At 43.0% G+C, this 20,188-nt stretch overlaps 1 protein-coding gene across 1 annotated transcript in view; it reads left to right on the top strand.

Moving 5' to 3' along the window:
• The first annotated feature begins 1,486 nt into the window (after positions 1 to 1,486).
• LOC129715047 (ADP-ribosylation factor 1) overlaps positions 1,487 to 20,188 on the top strand; it is a 41,639-nt gene continuing 22,937 nt past the window's right edge. Inside the window, exons 1-2 of the mRNA XM_055664880.1 lie at positions 1,487 to 1,676; positions 18,230 to 18,420. Of these exons, the coding sequence (XP_055520855.1) occupies positions 18,273 to 18,420 (148 nt within the window). The 5' untranslated portion in view covers positions 1,487 to 1,676; positions 18,230 to 18,272. The remainder of the gene's footprint in view (positions 1,677 to 18,229; positions 18,421 to 20,188) is intronic.

A 20,188-nucleotide genomic window follows, 5' to 3' on the forward strand; every position in this document is an offset into this window, starting at 1 on the left:
CCTACATACGAGACATCTCCTCCACTCCACCTCTAACTCCTTCACCATAAGACCTCCTTCACATTAACACCTTCTGCACCTCTTCATCTCCTCATTCCTCCATCCCTTCCACCATCCCCATATCTCCACTCCTCATCCCCTCTCACTCCTCCCTCCTCACCTCATCTGCTCCTCACCTCCTCCATCACTTCACCTCCTCCAACTTCTCATCTCTTGGACTCCTCACCCACCTCCTCCATCTCCTGCATGATCTAACCCCACTCCTCAATCTCCTCCACCTCGTTCTCCCACTGTACTCCTGCACCTCTCCAACAACCACTCCATCACTCCATTCATCTCCTCAAACCTCCCCCACCTCATTTCTTTATCTCCCCTTCCTGCATCTCCTCATCTCCTTCTCTTTCCACTCGCCTTCTCCACCACTCCATCTCGCCACCTCCACATCCCGATCCCCTCACCACTCCCCCAATATCTCTCCTTCATCGCTTCTACTCCTCAATCCCCTCACCGTCCTTCCTTACCTTCAACTCCTCACCTCTGCCATCTCCTCCACTCTTCCAATCCCCTCCACCACCTCATCTCCACCCCTCACCTCCATCCCTTCCACTTCTCCATCTCCTCACCTCCTGCATTCCCACCTCATCTCCTCCATCCCTCCCACTTCAACTGCTCCATCATTTCCTCTTCTATCTCCTCGCCGCCTCCATCTATTCCACTCCCCTACCCCCTTCCTTCCTCCTTCCCTCATTTCTGCTCATCCCTCCCCCACCTCCCTATCTCTTCATCTCATCCACTCCTGCATCTCCTCAAATCCTTCCTTCTCATTCCACTCCCCTCCTCATCCTCACCTCCTCCACCCAACCTCCTCATCCCATCCCACCATCTCCTCCATCCCTTCCACTCTTTAATCTCCTCACCTCCATCTCCCTCCACAACACTCCCTCACCTCCACTCCCTCAACCACCTCTCCACCTCCACCCTCTCTCACCTCCATCCCTCACCTCCACTCCCTCCCCCACCCTGACCTTCCTACCCCCTCCACTCCCTCCCCACCCTGACCTTCCTACCCCCTCACCACTCCTCCTCCTCCTCCTCCTCCTCCTCCCTCCTCCTCCTCCTCCTCCTCCCTCCTCCTCCCTCCCCCCCCTCCCCTCCCTCCTCCTCCCTCCCCTCCTCTCCTCCTCCCTCCTCCTCCCCCCTCCTCCCTCCCCCTCCCCCTCCTCCTCCCTCCTCCTCCTCCTCCTCCCTCCTCCCTCCCTCCTCCCCCCTCCTCCTCCCCCTCCTCCCCCTCCTCCCCCTCCTCCTCCTCCTCCCCCCCCCCCTCCCGTACTGATGTGTCTGACGTCAGGACGCCGCTCGCCCCCGCGACGTCCCTGGGCATGACGTCACCCCGCCACACACACACACACCCCTCCCCCTCTCCGCGCGTGCCCGTGCGCGCTCCACCTGACGTGGCGCTCGCTCGCTCACCATCACCATCACTGGCGCAGGCAGAGCGAGAGAGCGCGCGCGCGCGGGCCACCGAGAGAGAGAGAGAGAGCGCGAGAGGAGCTCGAGCGGCGCCCGCTCGTCGGCCATCACCTTCCCGTTATCACCTCCCCGTTATAATCTCCACACACCGAGCGCCGTGAGGAGAAAACCAACACGCACACGGCCCCGACGACGCCCGCTTCGAGGTGAGCCGTTTTAATAAGAGAGAGAAATACTTTTAATGATGGCCGGGCCGGGCGGGGCTGCGGATAGCACAAGGCCGCGGCCATTCGCCCGCCCGCCATTCCCCGCACACACACACACACACACGGTGCAGGCAGGCAGGCAGGCAGGCATCGGCTCTCCGCGAGTTACCTACATGGTTGTGGTTTGGTTTATTTTTTGCTCGGAGGGGAGGAGAGGGGAACTCGATGCTGTTCGTGTCTTGGAGAGGAAGGAGGGGGGGAGGAAGAGGGAGGGTGCGGGTTGGAGAGCCGCCATCTTGTGTTGTAGAAGTAGAACGGTTCTCTTGTTGGAGGAGGAAGAGGAGGGGGGAGAGAATGGGAGAAGAGATGAGGAGCGTAGGGGGGAGGAGGGGTAGAGAATGTGAGAAGAGATGATGAGGGTGGGGGAGGAGGGTAGGAGGGGTAGAGAATGGGAGAAGAGATGAGGAGGGAGGGGGAGGAGGGGTAGAGAATGGGAGAAGAGATGAGGGTAGGGGTAGAGAGGGGGGGGGAGAGTAGGAGGAGAAGAGGTAGAGAATGGGAGAAGAGATGAGGGTAGGGTAGAGAGGCGGGGAGAGGAGATCAGGAGGAGGGGGGGAGGAGATACGGAGAGGGAAAGCGGGTGGTGGTGGGTGATGGTAAAGATGGGGGGGGGGGAGAGGGGAAATGGAAGGTGATGGTGCAGTGAGGAGGAGGAGGGGATGGTGGTAAAATTGGGAAAGGGGAGAAGTAAAGGGGTGGTAAAGCGGTGACATTGAAGGAGGGTGGTAAAGAGGGATTGCAGTGAAGGAAGAAGGGGTGGAAAGAGGAGGTGGTGCGGTGACAGCATAGGGGGCCGTGTTAGGTGGATGATGAAGTGGTTGACGGGAAGGTGTGGTAAAGGGGGTAACGGTTAGGGGAGTTGGTAAAGCGGGTGACGGGAAGGGGGTTGGAAAACGGGGTGACAGGGAAGGGCGGCAGATGGGATGGTGAAGGGGCTTGTGAGGGGCGGATGGTAAAGAGGGTGATGGGGAGACAATAGACAACAGGTGCAGGAGTAGGCCATTCGGCCCTTCGATGCGTCGATAAAGGGGGTGATGGGGGAGGGGGTTACAGCGAGGGGGGTTGGTACAGGGTGTGACGGGGAGGAGGGTGGTGAATGGGGGGACAGATGACAAGACGAGGTGATGAAGGGACATGATAAAGAGGGTGGCAGTTAAGGTATTTTGTGTCCATCATCTATGTTTCAAACGTTGGGCCAGGCTCTTGCACAGTGGAGAGCCTTCTCGTTTGCCACCGCTATATCTTCCAGGCAGCAATGTTCACCAAGAAGTGGGCATCTTAGTAGATTCACATTATGTGTCTGCTGCTAAGGTAGGCCCTAAGTTAAGGTAACTTAACTTAGGCCCTAAGTTAAGGTAAATAGTGGTAGTTATAAAGGGTAACGGTGTAGGAGTGGTGTGGTAAAGGGGTTGTTGATGGGAACGGGAAGGTGGTAATGGGATGAAGGGGGGGGGGGGGGGGCAGAAAGGGGCAAGTGGAGGAAATGGGAGTAGGGATGACGGAGGGGAGAGGAAGAATAGAGGCTGGAGTGATGAAGGGTGGGCAAAAAGGAAGGGCAGAGGATTGAAAGGGGAAGGAAGCGGGAGCAGGGAATTTTGGAGAGAGGGTGGGGGAAAGGGTGTAGAGGAGGAGGAGGGGGGTGCTGTGGCTTTATTATAAAATGGGCTTTAAGTATTAAAGAATTTTGCCTCCCACCCGTTATTTGTTTCTGATCATCGTAAATTAATAAACCTGAATGGGGGGGGGGGGGAGAAAGTTGTTTATCTATTCAATAAGATTGGGGTCAATGTTCCAGCATTGACATTGAATAGTACAGCACAGGAATGGGCCTTTCAGTCCATGCTGTACACAGTCATCATTGGTGGTCATTCAAAACGATTAGGACTGTCTTGGTGCAACGTGGGCAATGGAGACTTGCAGTGGTTGGTAGTCACCGGGCCTCCTCTGTCTCTCCTTATGGTGCTGATGCCTTGTCTCTGCGTCACAGAGTAGTTCCGTTTCATGACATGCAGCTCATTCCTCCAGGAGTGCCTGTCCAGTGCAATGTGCTCCCAGTTGCTCGATGTTATGTGGAATTTCTTCAGACTGTTCTTGATGTCCTTGAAGCTTTTCTTTGGCCCGCCGGGAGCTCGCCAACCTTCCTTCAATTGAGAGTACAGGATTTGTTTAGGGAGGTGTGTTGTACATGCGGATGACATGGCCAGCCAATCGAAGTTGGTGCTGCATTATTGTGGTGGTGATGCTGGTCATGTTGGCTTCCTCCAAAAAGATGTTGGTGCGTTTGCCATCCCAGCTGATCCTCAGAATCTTTCGTAAGGATCTCTGATGGTATTGTTCCAGGGCTCTCAGGTGCCTCCAAAGAACCTGGGGGTATACCGAGTCAAAAGCCATGTCGGCCATGTACAAAGGCTGCCTTTAGGCACAGCATTTTTCCTTGAGTTGGCGTGCTGTGAATCATGTTTGCTGTATCTGGATGGGCGGAAGCCACACTGTGACCTCCTCAGACAGTGGTAGAAGTCAGTTTGCGAGGACACGAGCAAGGGCTTTACCTGTTGTTGACAGAAGCGAGATTCCCCTGTAGTTTCCACATTCAGCCTTGTCCCCCTTCTTGAAACTGGTCACTATTAGAACATCCCTGAGTTCTGTGGGAAGTTCCTCTTTTTCCCAGACCTTGTGGAGTAGGGTGTGGATGTGGTACAGGAGCTCCGGTACACCTTCCTTTTAAGATCTCAGCTGGGATCCCATCTGGACCGGTGGCCTTGTTGTTCTTAAAGCTCTTAATGGCAACTTGAACCTCGTTCATAGTGGGAGGTTCTTCCATGTCTTCTCTGATGGGACTCTGGGGATGTGGTGGGTTGTTCCTGGTTCAGTTGTGCTGTCACGGTTGAGGAGTTCCTGGAAGTGCTCCTTCCATCAGGCGTTAATGGACTCATTGTCCTTCACCATAGATGGCCTTAGTAGCACTGAAGAACCTTCTGGTGTCACCCGAGTCTGCCAGTCTGGATTTCTAGAGCCTTTTCTGTCCACCAAGAGTTCTTAAGCTCCCTCACCTGGCTCTGGACGTCCTCCTTAGCTCTGGATTGAGCCGCTCTTTTGGCCTTGCAGGTTACATCATTTTGCCAGGCATGAAAGGCTTTCCTTTTCATGGAGATGAGCTGTTCTATCTCTGTGTCGTTCTTGTCAAACCAGTCCTGGTATTTTCTGGACTTGCACCCAAGGATGGTTTTGCAGGTATCAAGGATGGTGGATTTGAGCTGGCTCCAGTGCCAGTTTAAAGAATGAATTTCATTGTTCTGTTGTTACATTTAACGACTCTTGAACTGATCTCCTCTGCCTGCACTTGATCACATCCTAGCATTCCCTGCACATCCATGTGCCCATGTAAAAACCTCTTTTTACGGCAATATTGTATCTGACACCACCACCATCACTGGCACCGCACCACGTTCCAGACACCTGCCAATCTGTAAAATAAAATCCAGTCTTGTATATTTGCCCCTTTCACCTTGAATCTTAGTGTCACTGATTTCTCTAATGTTTTGGATATCTGTTTTAGTTTAAATTTAATATCTGTGTGAGCATTCATTGCATTTGGTGTTAGAAAATAAAAAAAATATCTTAATTGCCATGGAGGGTCTGTTTCCATGCTGAATTACTACAAATAACAATATGGTCCCCAGGTTTTGGGTAGCCTTGTCAATAAAAGCACCTCCCACTGTATCTGCGCCATTCATCCCACTCAGAATTTTGTATGTTTCAGTGAAATCAAATTCTTCGAAACACTAAATGGAGGCCAGATCGATCTCTTTATAGGACAGATCAACAATTCCAGTAATCAGTTTGGAGAACCTTCATTTTGAGAAACTTTGTGGCAGGTCTATCCTTCTTTTGGAGTGAGGAGACCAAAATTTGACACCATACTCTAGGTATGGTCTTGCCACGACCCTTTAAAATTGTAGTGAAACAATTCTGTCCTAGTTCTCAAATCCTGTTGCAGTGATGATTTTGCTACTTTTAGTGATTTGTTTATTAGGACACTCTTTGAATGCAGTATTTTCCAGTCTTTTACCATTTATTTAAAAAAAAATCTACAATTTACTGAACTTTGTTTCCAATTGTACACCTAACTGTCATGTTGCATCTTAGCTTCTCCTCATTGCATTTCTACTTGGATTTGTGTCCTCAACAAACTTGGAAATGTTACATTTCGTTCCCTGAGCCAACTATGTTGTAAACGTTTGTGATCCCCTTCACTAATTGCAGCTTGTCAATCCAATCCTGTTGCTTTTTGTTTTCTATTTATTTACCCCCCCCACGGATAATAGCAGTATATTAGCAGTTAATGTGGGAGTTTTGTAATGGTCAGCTCTTAAATGCTACTCAGTGACATTGGAATCAGCTATAATTATATTCTTCATGTAAGTTTTGAACTTTTTCAGCCGAGAATCAACTGAATTCCCCAATCTCCAGATATTCCACCACTAGCACCTTGTACCAATCCCTTTAACGATATGTGGTTTCTGCCACATCATAATTACAGATACAAATATATAGTGAAGCAATGGGAATAGTTCACTGGTAAACTGGTCATTGCTGTGATTATACCACCTTCGGGTCAAGGAGAATGCATTTCAGTATATGTTTACCTGGATATTTTCCAATATAGTAGGAATTTACACCATCTCGTGTTATGCTCCCCAACAGTGGCCTTACTTGGCTTAATTTTAACTTGTTGCATCCACAGAACCTCCTGTTCCTTTATGTTCTTCTTGGTTCACTTTAAATATTTAAACTCTGAGATAATCTTATGTGATTCAACTATTGCCATGTGATTTTGAGTTGTAACCATTCTTTTCTAAAAAAAATGTTCATCTTAGATTTGCAAACTTTGATTTCTCCACATGTGGAAATATCCTCTATAGGGTGATTTCACGAAAGGTCACCCGCACCCATGTGGCCGAAAATCTGAAGTGGAGTACATGCTATACATCCGGTACATGTTAGTGAATGGGAAAACACGCACTTTCACACCCGTTAAAAACATCGAAAACGGCCAGTTTTTGAGCTGCAATTTACTGTACCAGTCGGGGTGACCGTGAGGCACAGCTACCTAAATTTACAGTCCAAAAAAAAGATAGAAACTAAGGTAAATTCGAGAGGGAGCTGAAGGTGCAAATCCAGCGGATATTTGCCGTGGAGATTTAAAGATCCAAAATATCGGGAATTATCACGTTTGCTCGCTGCATTTCATCAAAAGCAAGGCATTATTGACTTTTTTATCTTTATTCATTTGTTATATGAAAAGTTTTAAAAGTGAAAAATCCGTCAGTAAAATTGCAAAATCGCCCATGGTTCTCAGGTGGGGTTTAACATGCAAAATGAAAACGCTTCTGAAGCTCCATTTACCATTTAAATAATCGTAAACTATCAATGCGTTTTGAATTTATTGAATTTATTTCAAAACGCATTGAATTATTGAATTTATTTCAAAACGCATTGATAGTTTACTTGCTTTTGATGAAATGCAGCGAGCAAACGCGATAATTCCCGATATTTTGTATCTTTAAATCTCCACGGCAAATGTCCGCTGGTCACTTCCGCTGGATTTGCACCTTCAGCTCCCTCTTGAATTTACCTTAGTTTCTATCTTTTTTTTAGACTGTAAATTTAGGTAGCTGTGCCTCACGGTCACCCCGACTGGCACAGTAAATTGCAGCTCAAAAGCTGGCCGTTTTCGATGTTTTTAACGGGTGTGAAAGTGCGTGTTTTCCCATTCACTAACATGTACCGGATGTATAGCATGTACTCCACTTCAGATTTTCGGTCACGTGGGTGCGGATCTACGCTCCAGTGACCTTTCGTGAAATCACCCTATAGACCATCATTCTTGCAAGGGAAAGGGCCCTAGTGCATTTAGTTCCTTAATGAAGAATCCAACTGTGGCTACACTAATGACTGCTGCATCCTAATCACTAGGTTGCAAGTCAACCATACATTGTACAATTATTCTAAGGTGTTTGCTGAGAAAGAAACATGCATTTTTGTGAACAGGTTGATAAGGTATTAAGTTGCAGGAAAATATATTGCTTTTGGCTTTCATATGCTGCCAAGGAATTGAATTTTATAAGAACCAGATGAAAGACCAGAGTAAAATATGATGTGTGCAGACTGAAATATGTTGGCCTTAAATTGATGGAAGGATTGTTCGGAACCATTTCCAGTATAGAATTGACCATCTACTAAAAGCAAAACCGTACGAAAGTACAACTAATTGGATGTTGTGTCCATGCTAACTTGTTCAATGGGTCGAACAGCATTCTTCTGTTACGCAGAATTCCACAGATCAGTATTGAAACCAGGATTAAAGCACATGACGAATTCTTCCTCTGCCTAGTGCAGGATCAGTATGCCCCATGGCTCAATATTATTGCCTACATAGTGCTGTCAGGCTTTTGAACCAATCACCTCTTTCACATCCACTTCCAGAGGTGTCGTATCTTTCAGTTATTTTTTTATTGTCCATTTAACATATTTTGGGCTACTATCTTGTACCAAATCTGCATTTTTGCATTCATCACTGTATTTATTGTTGAGGGGTAGTTATTGACAGCTGGTAGAGCTGTCACCTCATATGGCAAGAGACCCCGGTTCAATCCTGACCATGGGTGCTGTCTGTGTGGAGTTTGCACATTGTTCCTGTGACCGCGTGGGTTTCCTCCTACATCCCAAAGACGTGGGTTTGTAATTTAATTGCTCCCTGTAAATTGTCCCTAGCGTGTTGGGAGTGGAAGAGAGAGTAGGATAACGTAAAACATGGTTGGGCCGAAGGGCCTATTTCCATACTGCTTCTTTCAAATCAATTCATAATTACTGTATGTGTACTGTCTACAATGTGAACTTCATTTGAACAAGGAATTTCTTTGCACCAAGGTGTATACGACAATAAACTAGTCTGAATCTATTATTTATGTCTAATTATTGAGAAATTGCAGTTGCTAATCTAGTGCCGTTACGGGGCCAGATGATCAAGAAATAATAACATGCTAGAATTTTTTTAATGTTGATTGACAGATGAATATTGACTGGTATATTAGGAAATAATCTATTTTAAGTAGTTCGATGGGGTCGTTATCAGATCTTACAGCATTAACATCCATTTCAAGATATTCTGGATTTTGCATTGATCATTTTACTCATCCTATTCCCATTCTAAAATCTAGATTACTTGTGTACAGATTTGTTGATATTAAATTAAAATCATAATGAAACCCTTTGTTAAGATCCAGTGAATGCTGGTAATGTATCAACTGTTATCTTAAAATGTCTGCTAATAACTGGCTAAACGTAAAATAAGCTCTCAGTGGTCTGGTGATTTTTTTTTTCCCTCTTTCTACCGTCCCCTCAGCTCTTCATAATAGTTATACTACTGGTGCAAAGCTACTAGCTCATTTTGGATGTCCATGTGCATTTTTCTAAATCATAAATAATGCAATGGACGTCTGAATGTAGGCTTTCAGAATCCGAAGGTAAGGAGTAACAACAATTTAACCTGATAGCTTTACAGCTGATTGCAACTTCCAATCTTGCGTTAAGTTTTAAAAAAAAATGATTTTGACAACTTAAACTGGTTCCAGTGTATGCAATCTGTTTGTCATTAAACTCTTTCTCATAATCTAATTCCAATTTGAGATGTAACCTATTAGCTGACTACACCTTCCTAATATTTGTATCATCTATGTTACATCATAAATATATCTTCCCAAAACGGGAGATGATGTAATTGACGCGCTGTTACGAGTGAGCCAAAAGGTTTCTGCCTTATTTATAATTGATATCTTTCGACCTCCAGTCCTCTTTTGTTCTTTTTCGCTCTTTTATAAAAGGAAACAATGTAATGGTTTGCAAGTAAAATATGCTTGGACAGTCTCCTTTCAAATAAGTGCAAGAATCACATGTAAAGCAGTTTTTAAAAAAGGCATTAATGCAAGTCGGAATTCTTCTCCAATTGCCATTTTGGTAATGGTTGAACTGATGGAAGTTTAGAATGCAGGCTGTTCGTTGCATCTGGGGGGCTGTGGACTTTTGAGAACTACACCATGCTTCTTTTGATGGAACGTATTTATTCTTTTTATTCTCTTTTCCCCTCCCCCATTTGCTACAGTAAAACTATGATTACTGCATATTTTCCTTTTTGAAGATCAAACCGCAGATGATAGAAATATGAAAAACACCCCTGAAATATCTCAACATTCTGCAGATGAAGTTGCATCTGTGTGGGCAGGGAGTTAAAGTTTCAGACTGCGTCCAATGTCAACAGATTGTGATGAAGGGCTTTTGTTATGAAATGTTAACTGTTCTCTTTCCACAGATGCAGCATTTTCTGTTTTTTATCATTTTTAATAATAATATAGGAAGAGTGTTTCCCTTGAAATAATCTAGATATCTAATTTATCTTTAATTATAGACATTTGTGATAAGGGTGATATTTTTGCTATGGGAATGAGCGAATTTCTCCAGGATTAAGGATTGCATTTAGTAAAGCAAAATGCTAAAAAATACTTGGTCAGACAGTGTTTTAAGTCAATAAGCATTAATCAGGAATCCATTCGTATTTGCTTGTGCAATGTCTGGGTGAGGTGGGGCTATGGATTGCTACATTTAAAATTAATATGGGAAGAAATAAAACTGGATATCATGTGAGCAGTCAGCTGATATATTTCGAAATGTGAGGGCATCATTTCCTTATTTGGCCTTTGTAGAACAATCAAGGTTTTCAAAATTGAATCATTCATACACTTTACTCTGCTTAGAAATGTAGTTTCTTTGCTTGTTTCTATTTTTTGATGTGAACTATTGGAAGTGTTCAAGGTTATTCTTTCTTTGCTTCCAGGATAGTTTTATTTCCCTCAGTTTCAAGGAATTATCCGTTTAAATTCCTTGTGTTTGGCTAGTTTTGTAACACAACTAGTAGAGCTACTGCCTCACACCTTCGATCCAGACCTCCGGTGCTGTCTGTGTGGAGTTTGCATGATCTCCCTGTGACTACGTGGGTTTCCTCCAGGTGCTCTGGTTTTCTCCCACATCCCAAAGACGTGCAAGTTATAGCTTAATTTTCTACTGTAACATTGCCCAATGTGTTAGGGAATGGATGAGAAAGTGGGACAATGTAGAACTAGCGTGAACGACTCGGCGTGGGCTGGTGGGCCGGAAGGCCTGTTTCCATACCAAATCTTAACTTGAAGATGACGCAGTGATTGGAGCTTCTCATTTTCTATGGTCTCGCATCTCTGGTAGACTCTTCTTTCTCTGACATCGGCCTGATAATCTTATTTCATGCAGATTCTGGCTTTAATGCTGTAATGTAAGGCAAAGTAAAGCAAAGAACACTGTGTACTCATCCTGAGCAGCACATAATTTACTCTGCTTCCTCTTCTTCAGCCAGCATTATGTGCATGCCTGTACATTCCACCATAATGGTTTCATGGATATGGGCAGGCAGTCGGTTACCACGTCAACATAAATCATGTTTCTGGTTTGCAAACTCCAGCAATTCAGCAAACTGTACTTTACACTACTGGTTTTGCTAAGATGAAGATGCACTCATCCCTTGGGCAATGACTACACCTGAAAAACATGAATGCTCAGTTGATGTTATAATCGTATTAGCTATGATCTTATTTAATGGTAGAACTGGCTTTGGAGGTCCACTGACCTCCTCCCTCTTATCTCCCATCATCAGCTTTTTGCTATACCTTGGTACACATGACAACAATAAACCTTAGTCTAAGATGGTAGAATGTGGTAGTGTACAAAGTATTTATAGAGATTGACTGCTGATAATAAGATGGGCATGGACACTTATCTCTGGTCTCTGTACTATGCAGAACCTGTGACTTGAACTTGCTATTTCTATGATGAACACTCATTCGGATTGATGCTTGTTTCTGTGTGTCTGGGAATATTAGTTAACTTTCAGATAGACACAAAATGTTGGTGTAGCTCAGCACTGGTCCGGTAGCATCTCCGAAGAACATGGATAGGTGACGTTTTGGGTTGGGGCCCCTCAGAGTTACTCCAGCATTTTGTCTTTCCTTGGTAAACTGCCATTAGTAGCTCCGGTGTAGACAAAAGTGCATCTATGGAACAAATGAAATAGGCAACATTTCGGGCCAAACCCCTTCTTCAGTTTGTAGTTCCTTGTTTCTGCATCTTTCAGATAAACCCATACAGCACGGAAACTGGCCCTATGGCCCAACTTGCTATGCAAATTAAGCTGTCCGATCTATGCTAGTCCCACTTACCTGCGATCTGAGACCATGGCGAGATTTGTGGATGAGAGCTAGTTTACATAAAGTAAATATGAACGGTGTACAATATCAAATGATTAGATGTAACTGAATGTAGTGCTTGAATTTATGCAATGTTTTGCAGTGTATATGTCCAGCCACCTTAACCTGCTGGAAATAAAGACATTACTAGGCTAAATGCAACTTTTCGTGCAAATTGTCTTAATTAATTCACAATATCTAATATCTCTGCTTATAAATTCCAAGATTATCCATGGCTAACAAGTAACATATCTATTGTAAACCAAGATAACACATTGGGTCGGGCAGCATTTCAAAGTTCATGACCCTTCATACCCAAAACATCGCACATTCTTTTTCCCCAGAGATGCTGCCTGACCCACTGAGTAACGGCAGCATTTCGTGTCTGTCTTCGGTGTAAATCAGCAGCTGCAGTTTCTACCTACACAATGAGATTTGTCCGTCTGGTGTTCTGCCAAAATGTACATATTTAAAGACAGTTAAGTAACACTGTTATAATATTGGTATAATTGTTACAAATAACAATGATCCATTCACTGGAAAGATGGGATGCTTCCCATTATTTGAGGAAAATGTAGTACAAGGTATTTAAATTATTTTCTTCATTATCCTTTCTTTTACCATTAGTCTCCTCCACTTCATTAAATATTTAACTTCTAGTTTTACTGATTCATAAGAGCAAGTATTACTTTTTTATATTTTCTTCACGTATACTTGGTTTGTAAATTTCCTATTTCAATTTCCATTGGTTTATCACTGTTCCTCAAATTTCTTTGCTTCCCCTTTAAGCTTATTTGATTTTAGAAATGATTTCCCCCTTTTGACATTGATATTTAATTTATATTATGTGTGTCTTATGATTGAGTATTTCTCAATGCTAAGAATCTGTCTGCAGAAGGGTCCCGTCCCAAAACCCAATGTTCCCCATAGATGCTGCCTGACCCACTGAGTTACTCCAGCACTTTATGTTAGCTGCTTTTCCAAGGCAGTTTGAAGTGTGGATGGAGTCGACAGTGGGGAGTCTGGTCTGTGTGATGGCCTAAGTTTCATCCACAACCCCATTATAATTTCTTGCAGTCTGAGGCTGAGCTGAGCTGAACCAGACCAAGCTGTGAAGCAATCTGACTTTGCATCGGACTATGTTTCAATGGTTCATCTGTACAATCTTTTTCTATCGTGCATTCTCCCTCTTGAACATATTTTGATCAGAAATCAATTATCCAATACCAATTTTCTTGTTTCAGCTACTATATTGTATACTTCCAATGTTATTCATATATCTCAAATTTATTTTGAAAAATAAAATATTATTTCCTTTTCCCTATGTTTAAATGTTTTTTTAATTTTACACCAGTACTTTGCGTTCTCTTTTGTTGCTATTTGTAAAAGTCTGTTCCTCTTCTGCAACCACTCTGCTCCTGCTTGCCTTTCATTTTCAATAAAGCCATTAATGTTATCAGATTTCATATTTAAGTATTCCCAATGTATTAGCTTTCTTGCTCGGCTCTCGTTCTGAGAATAAAAATGTCCCTCCTACTTCAGCTCTTGTTGTGATTGAATAGTTTATTCTCATACACACATGTGCAGTGAAGTTCCTTGTTCACGTGAAGTGCACAGTCATGCTGATGTATTGAATCATACTCTGCTTGATCTCGTAGCACAAGAAAAGCTTACACCCCCCTTGAAGATTTGTCATTGAGCTACTTCTGCACAGCCCTAACCTCTGGTTGTTCCTCCAGCAGTGTGTAACTTGTTTTTATTGATTCTAGCATTAATAATCTATGGTGTTTAAATGTAGGTTGTCCCAATTGATAAATATTTGAATTTGTCACACCACCACAATTTGTTATGGTAGACAGGCACGTTGTTGGAAAGGATGAGGTGAAAAATCTGCTTAAGGTTTCCCCCAGAATTGCTTCAGTTGAGAGTCCTAGCAATTTCCTGTCTCTGGGTGCTTTAAATGCGAGGCCTGCTAAAGTACAATATTCAAATGTCTGATCATGTTAAGTATGTTTTAGTATAGATTGTTTGGGCAAATGGGAGGGTCCAATCAGACTGCACTTGAAGGTCAGTTGTGTGGATAGTTTTGTGAATTGAGTCCTAAATTTGAAGTTATCTGATTAGATTAATTCATTTCCTTATACACCAGAGTGCAGTGAAATGTTTTGTTTGCATCAAGCTCACAGATCAAACAGTATAGGAATAGTGGTGATAAATACAACAGAAGAAGCTGCTAAGTAGGGATGTTCAAGGTCATTTATTTTCACCCCGAAGATAGAATAGAGGAAAAAGGACTGGCCAGAGTGACAGGCAACATTGACGATACTTCCATCAGGGAAGTATGCAATGTACCATGAAGATGGACTGGATGGAAAGAAGTGACGAGCCTGTGATAGACTGAGCTGTGTTCACATTCTCTGTGGGTTCAGGTGATCAGGAGCATAGTGGTTGCCCTACCATGTTGCGATACATCCTATCAGAATAGTTTCTCAAGCACATCTGTAGAAGCTCAAGAATATCCTCAAGGACATGCCAAAGCTTTCAAACCACCTAAGATATAAAATAAACTGATGCCCTTTTTTCACCGCTGCATTGGTTATTAAGAGACCAGCTTAGATAGCTGGTGATATAGCTGTCTAGGAACTTGAAGCTATCGATCATTTGTATTGTAGAGCCATTGATGAGGGCTCTGGTTTCCTCCCACGTCCCAAAGACGTGTGGGTTGTAGGTTAATTAGCCTTTGTAAAAAAAGCGCCTTTAATGTGTCAGGAAAGTGAAATAACAAAGAAAAAGTGTGAATGGTGATCGATGGTTGGCGTGGATCTGGTGGGTTGAAGGACCTGTTTTCATACTGTTACTAAGGTTGGGTTATTGTCCTGACACCATGAGTCAAGGTCACTTTCATGTATACACCTCATCAATCTCATCTGGCCAACGGCATCATTGATGAATGTGAGGATTGTTGGCATTGACTTGGCCTGCAGTCGTGGGTGTATAGGGAAAAGAGCAAGGGACTAAGAAGCACCAGTTTTGAGGGTCAGGGTGGAGGAAATGTACTGCTCAATTCTAAATGACGGGTCTGCCAGTGAAGAAGTCCAGAAGCCAGTTGCAGTGCAATTAGTTTAACATTTTGGATTCACAGTGCCCTCCATAATGTTTGGGACAAAGACGCATCATTTATTTTATTGCCTCTGTACTCCACAATTTGAGATTTGTATTAGAAAAAAATCACATGCGGTTAAAGTGCGCATTGTCCTATTTTAATAAAGGGTATTTTTATACATTCTGGTTTCACCATGTAGAAATTACAGCAGCGTTTATACATAGTGTCCTGTCCGTGTCCCCCCCCCCCCCCCCCCCCCCCCCCCCCCCCCCCCCCCCCCCCCCAGGGCACCATAATGTTTGGGACACAGCAGTGTCATGTAAATGAACTTTTTCACACAGAGTTGTGAGTCTCTGAATTCTCTGCCTCCTTACTGTCCATGCCTTCACTTTGAAAGGGCTCACCCACCTCTTTTCCCCGTTACTGCAATTTTTCCTTTTAGTTAAACTATCATACCACTTGCAGAGAAAAAATATGAAATCTCTTGAAACCACTTATGTGTTGTTCCTGCAGATAACATAAAACAGCTTTATCTCAATGTAATGAATTGATTGATGAATGTTTTCTGCTGCACGCTTTAGTTTTGAGTTCTTCATGAGTATAGAAGTGTTGACTGGTTCAATTTTGTAATTGCTTCAGAATTGAAGCCTTTTAAAATTACCACCACCTTCACGCTGAAGATATCTCAATTATTATAAATGTGCCTTTCTAAACTTGGCAAACAACATGGAAAAAATAATATTTGCCTCGTTTTATGCACAACTCAGGAAAAAATTGCACTACTAAGACCCACCCTTGTATCCCTTTACCATAATTCTAGGCAAACATTTTGGTATCAATGAATACTTTATGAAGACCCAAAGGAAATTTGATGCACTGATGACGTGGAAATACTATCCCAGAGGCTCTTATGTTGATGTATCGTGTTGCCACTAGAATGTCATTGAAGCATGTAATATTTAGTCCGTGTACAGTGAAGAGCACCCAGCAATGTAACTTCAGAATTTTCAATTATGTCTTGAACAGGGGTGAATTCCTCATGTCCATGGATCTGCAGTTAATTACAATAACGGGCAAATCAGTTAATGAACTAAGATAATAACTTGCAATTGTATCACTAAACTGAAGGATGAATTGGGTTGGATGCATGACAACTTGATGGGGAGATGGTGGTTTATCAAGAGGAGAGTGTAGCCAACTGGCAGAATAGGAATATAAAGCAGTATTTACAAAATACAAGTGTATTCAATTTATAACACCTTAATGAATTACAGGATTCATATCAATCCACTTAACTGTACTTGAGTGCAAATGGGTGAGATTGCTGTAAGTAATCTTTAATGATGTGCAACACAAAATAAAGCTACTTTATTGTAATTTGGGGAAATGCCTTTAACAAGTTGAGAAAACAATATATTCTAAAACCTTAAACAAAGAACTGTTTTACAAATAAAGATGCACAGTGCTGCAGTGTCTCAGCTGGTCAGGCTGCAACTGTGGATGTTTTGGGTCAGAACTCTTCAGGCTATTTGTCAGATTTCTTTGCTCACTGCCACCACAATCAGTCCGGCTGTGGCAAATTAATTTCTGTTCTCGAGACACAATTGCAAACTTCAAAGTAGCCACATAAATATTGCCACTGAAAGAGCAGTGAGAGGCAGGTATAAAGATGTCTATTTGTCATGTGCACCAAAACAGTGAAATTCTCATTTACTGCAGCTTTACAGGCACAAACATAAAATTAACTGTCAGTAACTTAAGTCCTCAAAAGCACACACAAAAAGGACACTGCTAGGATAAAGCAGTGTATAGAGTAGACTGTTTTGTCAGCTTTCCTGGTATATCTGTTGTAATTTCCTGCACTGAGCTGGTAGCCTGCAAAGATTGTGTATGTTAATTGTTTGTAATTTGGATGCAAATAATTTTTGGTTCTGGTTTGGATGAATGGTCTACCTGATTGTGGCTGCTGTTCCCTAACAGCTTCAGAATTCAATGATGGAAGAGTATTGACACCTTTCCAAGCCACCAGACCTGTGAAATTTGAGGAGGAGGAATAAACAGCAAATAGGAAATGTAATCAGGGCTTGTGACCATGACTAGAGCACTGCTGACATCTTATTCTTACATACACTTGAAATGTATTCCTTGATGTGGCTCTTATTTCTGCTGACAGGCTGAAATTGGTTTTAGTTTAAACCTGTCCCCAGTGCACACAGTGGGTAGTCCCTTGATGGTGCAATCCATTAGTTCCTCTGGTAGTGCTCATTGGATTTATAAGCATTATGATGAATTATGTTCAAGCTAAAGTAAGGTATTTTGTTTACTTAAATATAATTGTGCTGGGCTACTCAAGAATACAGATCATGAGAAATCTATGATGGGCAGGATCTTCATTAGCCAAGGTCAACATTTTGCGAGGAAACCTTGCGTATGGCGTGCACAGCCTAAAGTAGATCAAGGGTAGACATCCAGGCCACGACTATTGCGTTTCTATTGTATTGTATTGTATTCAAATTTATTGTCATTGTCTCAATTTGAGACAACGAAATGAATTTCCCTTACAGGCAGTATCATAAAAAAAAATCATTAAAAAAAAAATGGAAATGCAATAGAAAAACATTCATCTTTGTTCTTGTTTGATATGTCCTAACCGCGGAATATAAGAGCTAAAGACGTGGTGTCAAGCTATGGATATCTATCAACCCACATCCAAAAGATGTATGGGTTGGTGGGTAAATTGGCCACTGTTAATTGCCCCCCAAGTGGGTAGGTGAGTGGTAAAGTCTCAGTGGAGGCATTGAAGGGTATGTGGGGTGAAATAAGATGGGGTTATGGGAAGGATAAATATAAAATATAATGAATTGATGGTTTGTGTCTAGGTGAAGGGCCTGTTTCCATTGGGTATAACTGATTATGACTAAGCTGTTTGGGGAATCCCTCAATATGCGATTACTGGAGGAGCTGTTCTGGTTTGTCGTATGTTTTAGTGGTATTGCAAATCTATTTTGTGCTATTTTTTTATGTGCACTTGGTGTCTGACATGTTTTATTGTTTTCTTTCAGAAAAATATTTGTGCCTTGGGTGTGTCTGTCAAACACTGCAAATATGGGGGCGGTTTTCTCCGCTGTGTTTAAAAGTATGTTCGGAAAAAAAGAAATGCGCATTCTGATGGTGGGACTGGATGCAGCTGGCAAGACCACCATTTTATACAAACTTAAACTGGGTGAAATTGTAACCACTATTCCCACTATAGGTAAGTGAATTATTTGAATTTGCCACTTAGAGATGTGATATTGAAGATGTGAAAACATACAAGTTAGCAAATTTGAAAATTGTGCATCGTGGTCATCTCAAATTAAAAACACAAATTGCTAGAAATGCGTAGGGCTGCACTGGTGTAGCTGTCTCTCAGCCAGACCTCGGGTGCAGTCTACGTGGAGTTTGCAATTTCTCTGAATACGTGGGTTTCCTCTGGGTGCTCTGGTTTCCTCAAACATCCCAAAGGTTTGTAGGTTAATTGATCTCTGTAACATTGTCCCTGGTGTGTAGGGAGTAGATGAGAAAGTGGGATAACTTGGATCTGGTGTGAATGAGTGATTGATGGTCAGCATGGACTCGGCTGAATTACCTGTTTTCATGCTGCATCTCTCTGAACTAAACGTAAGTAATGCAGAATTATGGATCGAGGAATTCTTGGATTGATCCCCTGCAAGTAATGACCACAAATGCCAGGTGCCAGTATTTCCAACCTAGTCTGATTTTATTTGGTGGTGTACCTTATTGGCTACCAACTGGTAGGGAGGATGTTAAGGAGTACATTTAATTACAGTTATACAAAAATCATAGTGATGGCTTCAACTGTACAAACAGTTAAAGTTTTTCACACAGAGAGTGGTGAATCTCTGCAACTCTCTGCCACAGAGGGTAGTTGAGGCCAGTTCATTGGCTATATTTAAGAGGGAGTTAGATGTGGTCCTTGTGGCCAAGGGGATCAGAGGGTATGGAGAGAAGGCAGGTACGGGATACTGAGTTGGATGATCAGCCATGATCATATTGAATGGTGGTGCAGGCTCGAAGGGCCGAATGGCCTACTCCTGCACCTAATTTCTATGTTTCTATGTTTCCTGAAATGTATTTATGAGTGAATTAAGGGCTATTAACAATAAGACAATAGGTGCAGGAGTAGCACCTTCGAGCCAGCACCGCCGTTCAATGTGGTCATGGCTGATCACCCCCAATGAGTACCCCATCAGGACAAATTTGGATTGTTTTCACTGGAACGCCAGAGGCTGAGTGGAGACCTAATAGAACGTGTTGCCAGATTTGGTGGTAGTGGATGCAGATACAATAGTGACATTTAACAGGCATAGGCATGTGCAGGGAATGGAGGGACATTGATCACAGGGCCTATTGCTGTGCATTATGAGTGCTTTCTTTATCATTACATTTGGTATGATGCAGGATGAGTTGCTGACCTCAGTTTGTGGAAAATGAGTCAGGACAAGATGAGGAAATGGAAGTGGGGCAATTTCTTGGAAATAAAACATGATATAAAGTTTAGAAATCGCAGAGAAAAGGCAGAGCTGATGGGATACCCAAAGGGTGCAAACTGCAGCAGAGACAAAATTGATTACAAAGTTTGAAGAAGAATTTTACTTAATAAATGCATTTGAACAGACTGACATCAAGGATGAAATGAAATCGCAAAATATTATGTTTGGATGTGTACTGAACAAAATTCTATGAGGGGCTGCTCAAAGACCAAAAATGTAAATGCCCTGGGGTAGAGGATGTGGCTAAGGCACAGCATGGCTATTTTGCATCGGAGTATCGTGTTAAAATCTAAGCAAAGGTAGATGATGATCTCAGATGGACAAAAAACCCATAAAGGTGCAGAAAAGAACTGCAGATGATGGTTTAAATCGAAGATAGACACAAAATGCTGGATTAGCTCAGCGCGACAGGCAGCATCTCTGGAGAGACGGAATGGGTGACGTTTCGGGTCGAAACCCTTTTTCAGA

The sequence above is a fragment of the Leucoraja erinacea genome, chromosome 49, assembly GCF_028641065.1.
Source record: "Leucoraja erinacea ecotype New England chromosome 49, Leri_hhj_1, whole genome shotgun sequence".
NCBI classification, from domain to species: Eukaryota; Metazoa; Chordata; class Chondrichthyes; order Rajiformes; family Rajidae; genus Leucoraja; species Leucoraja erinaceus.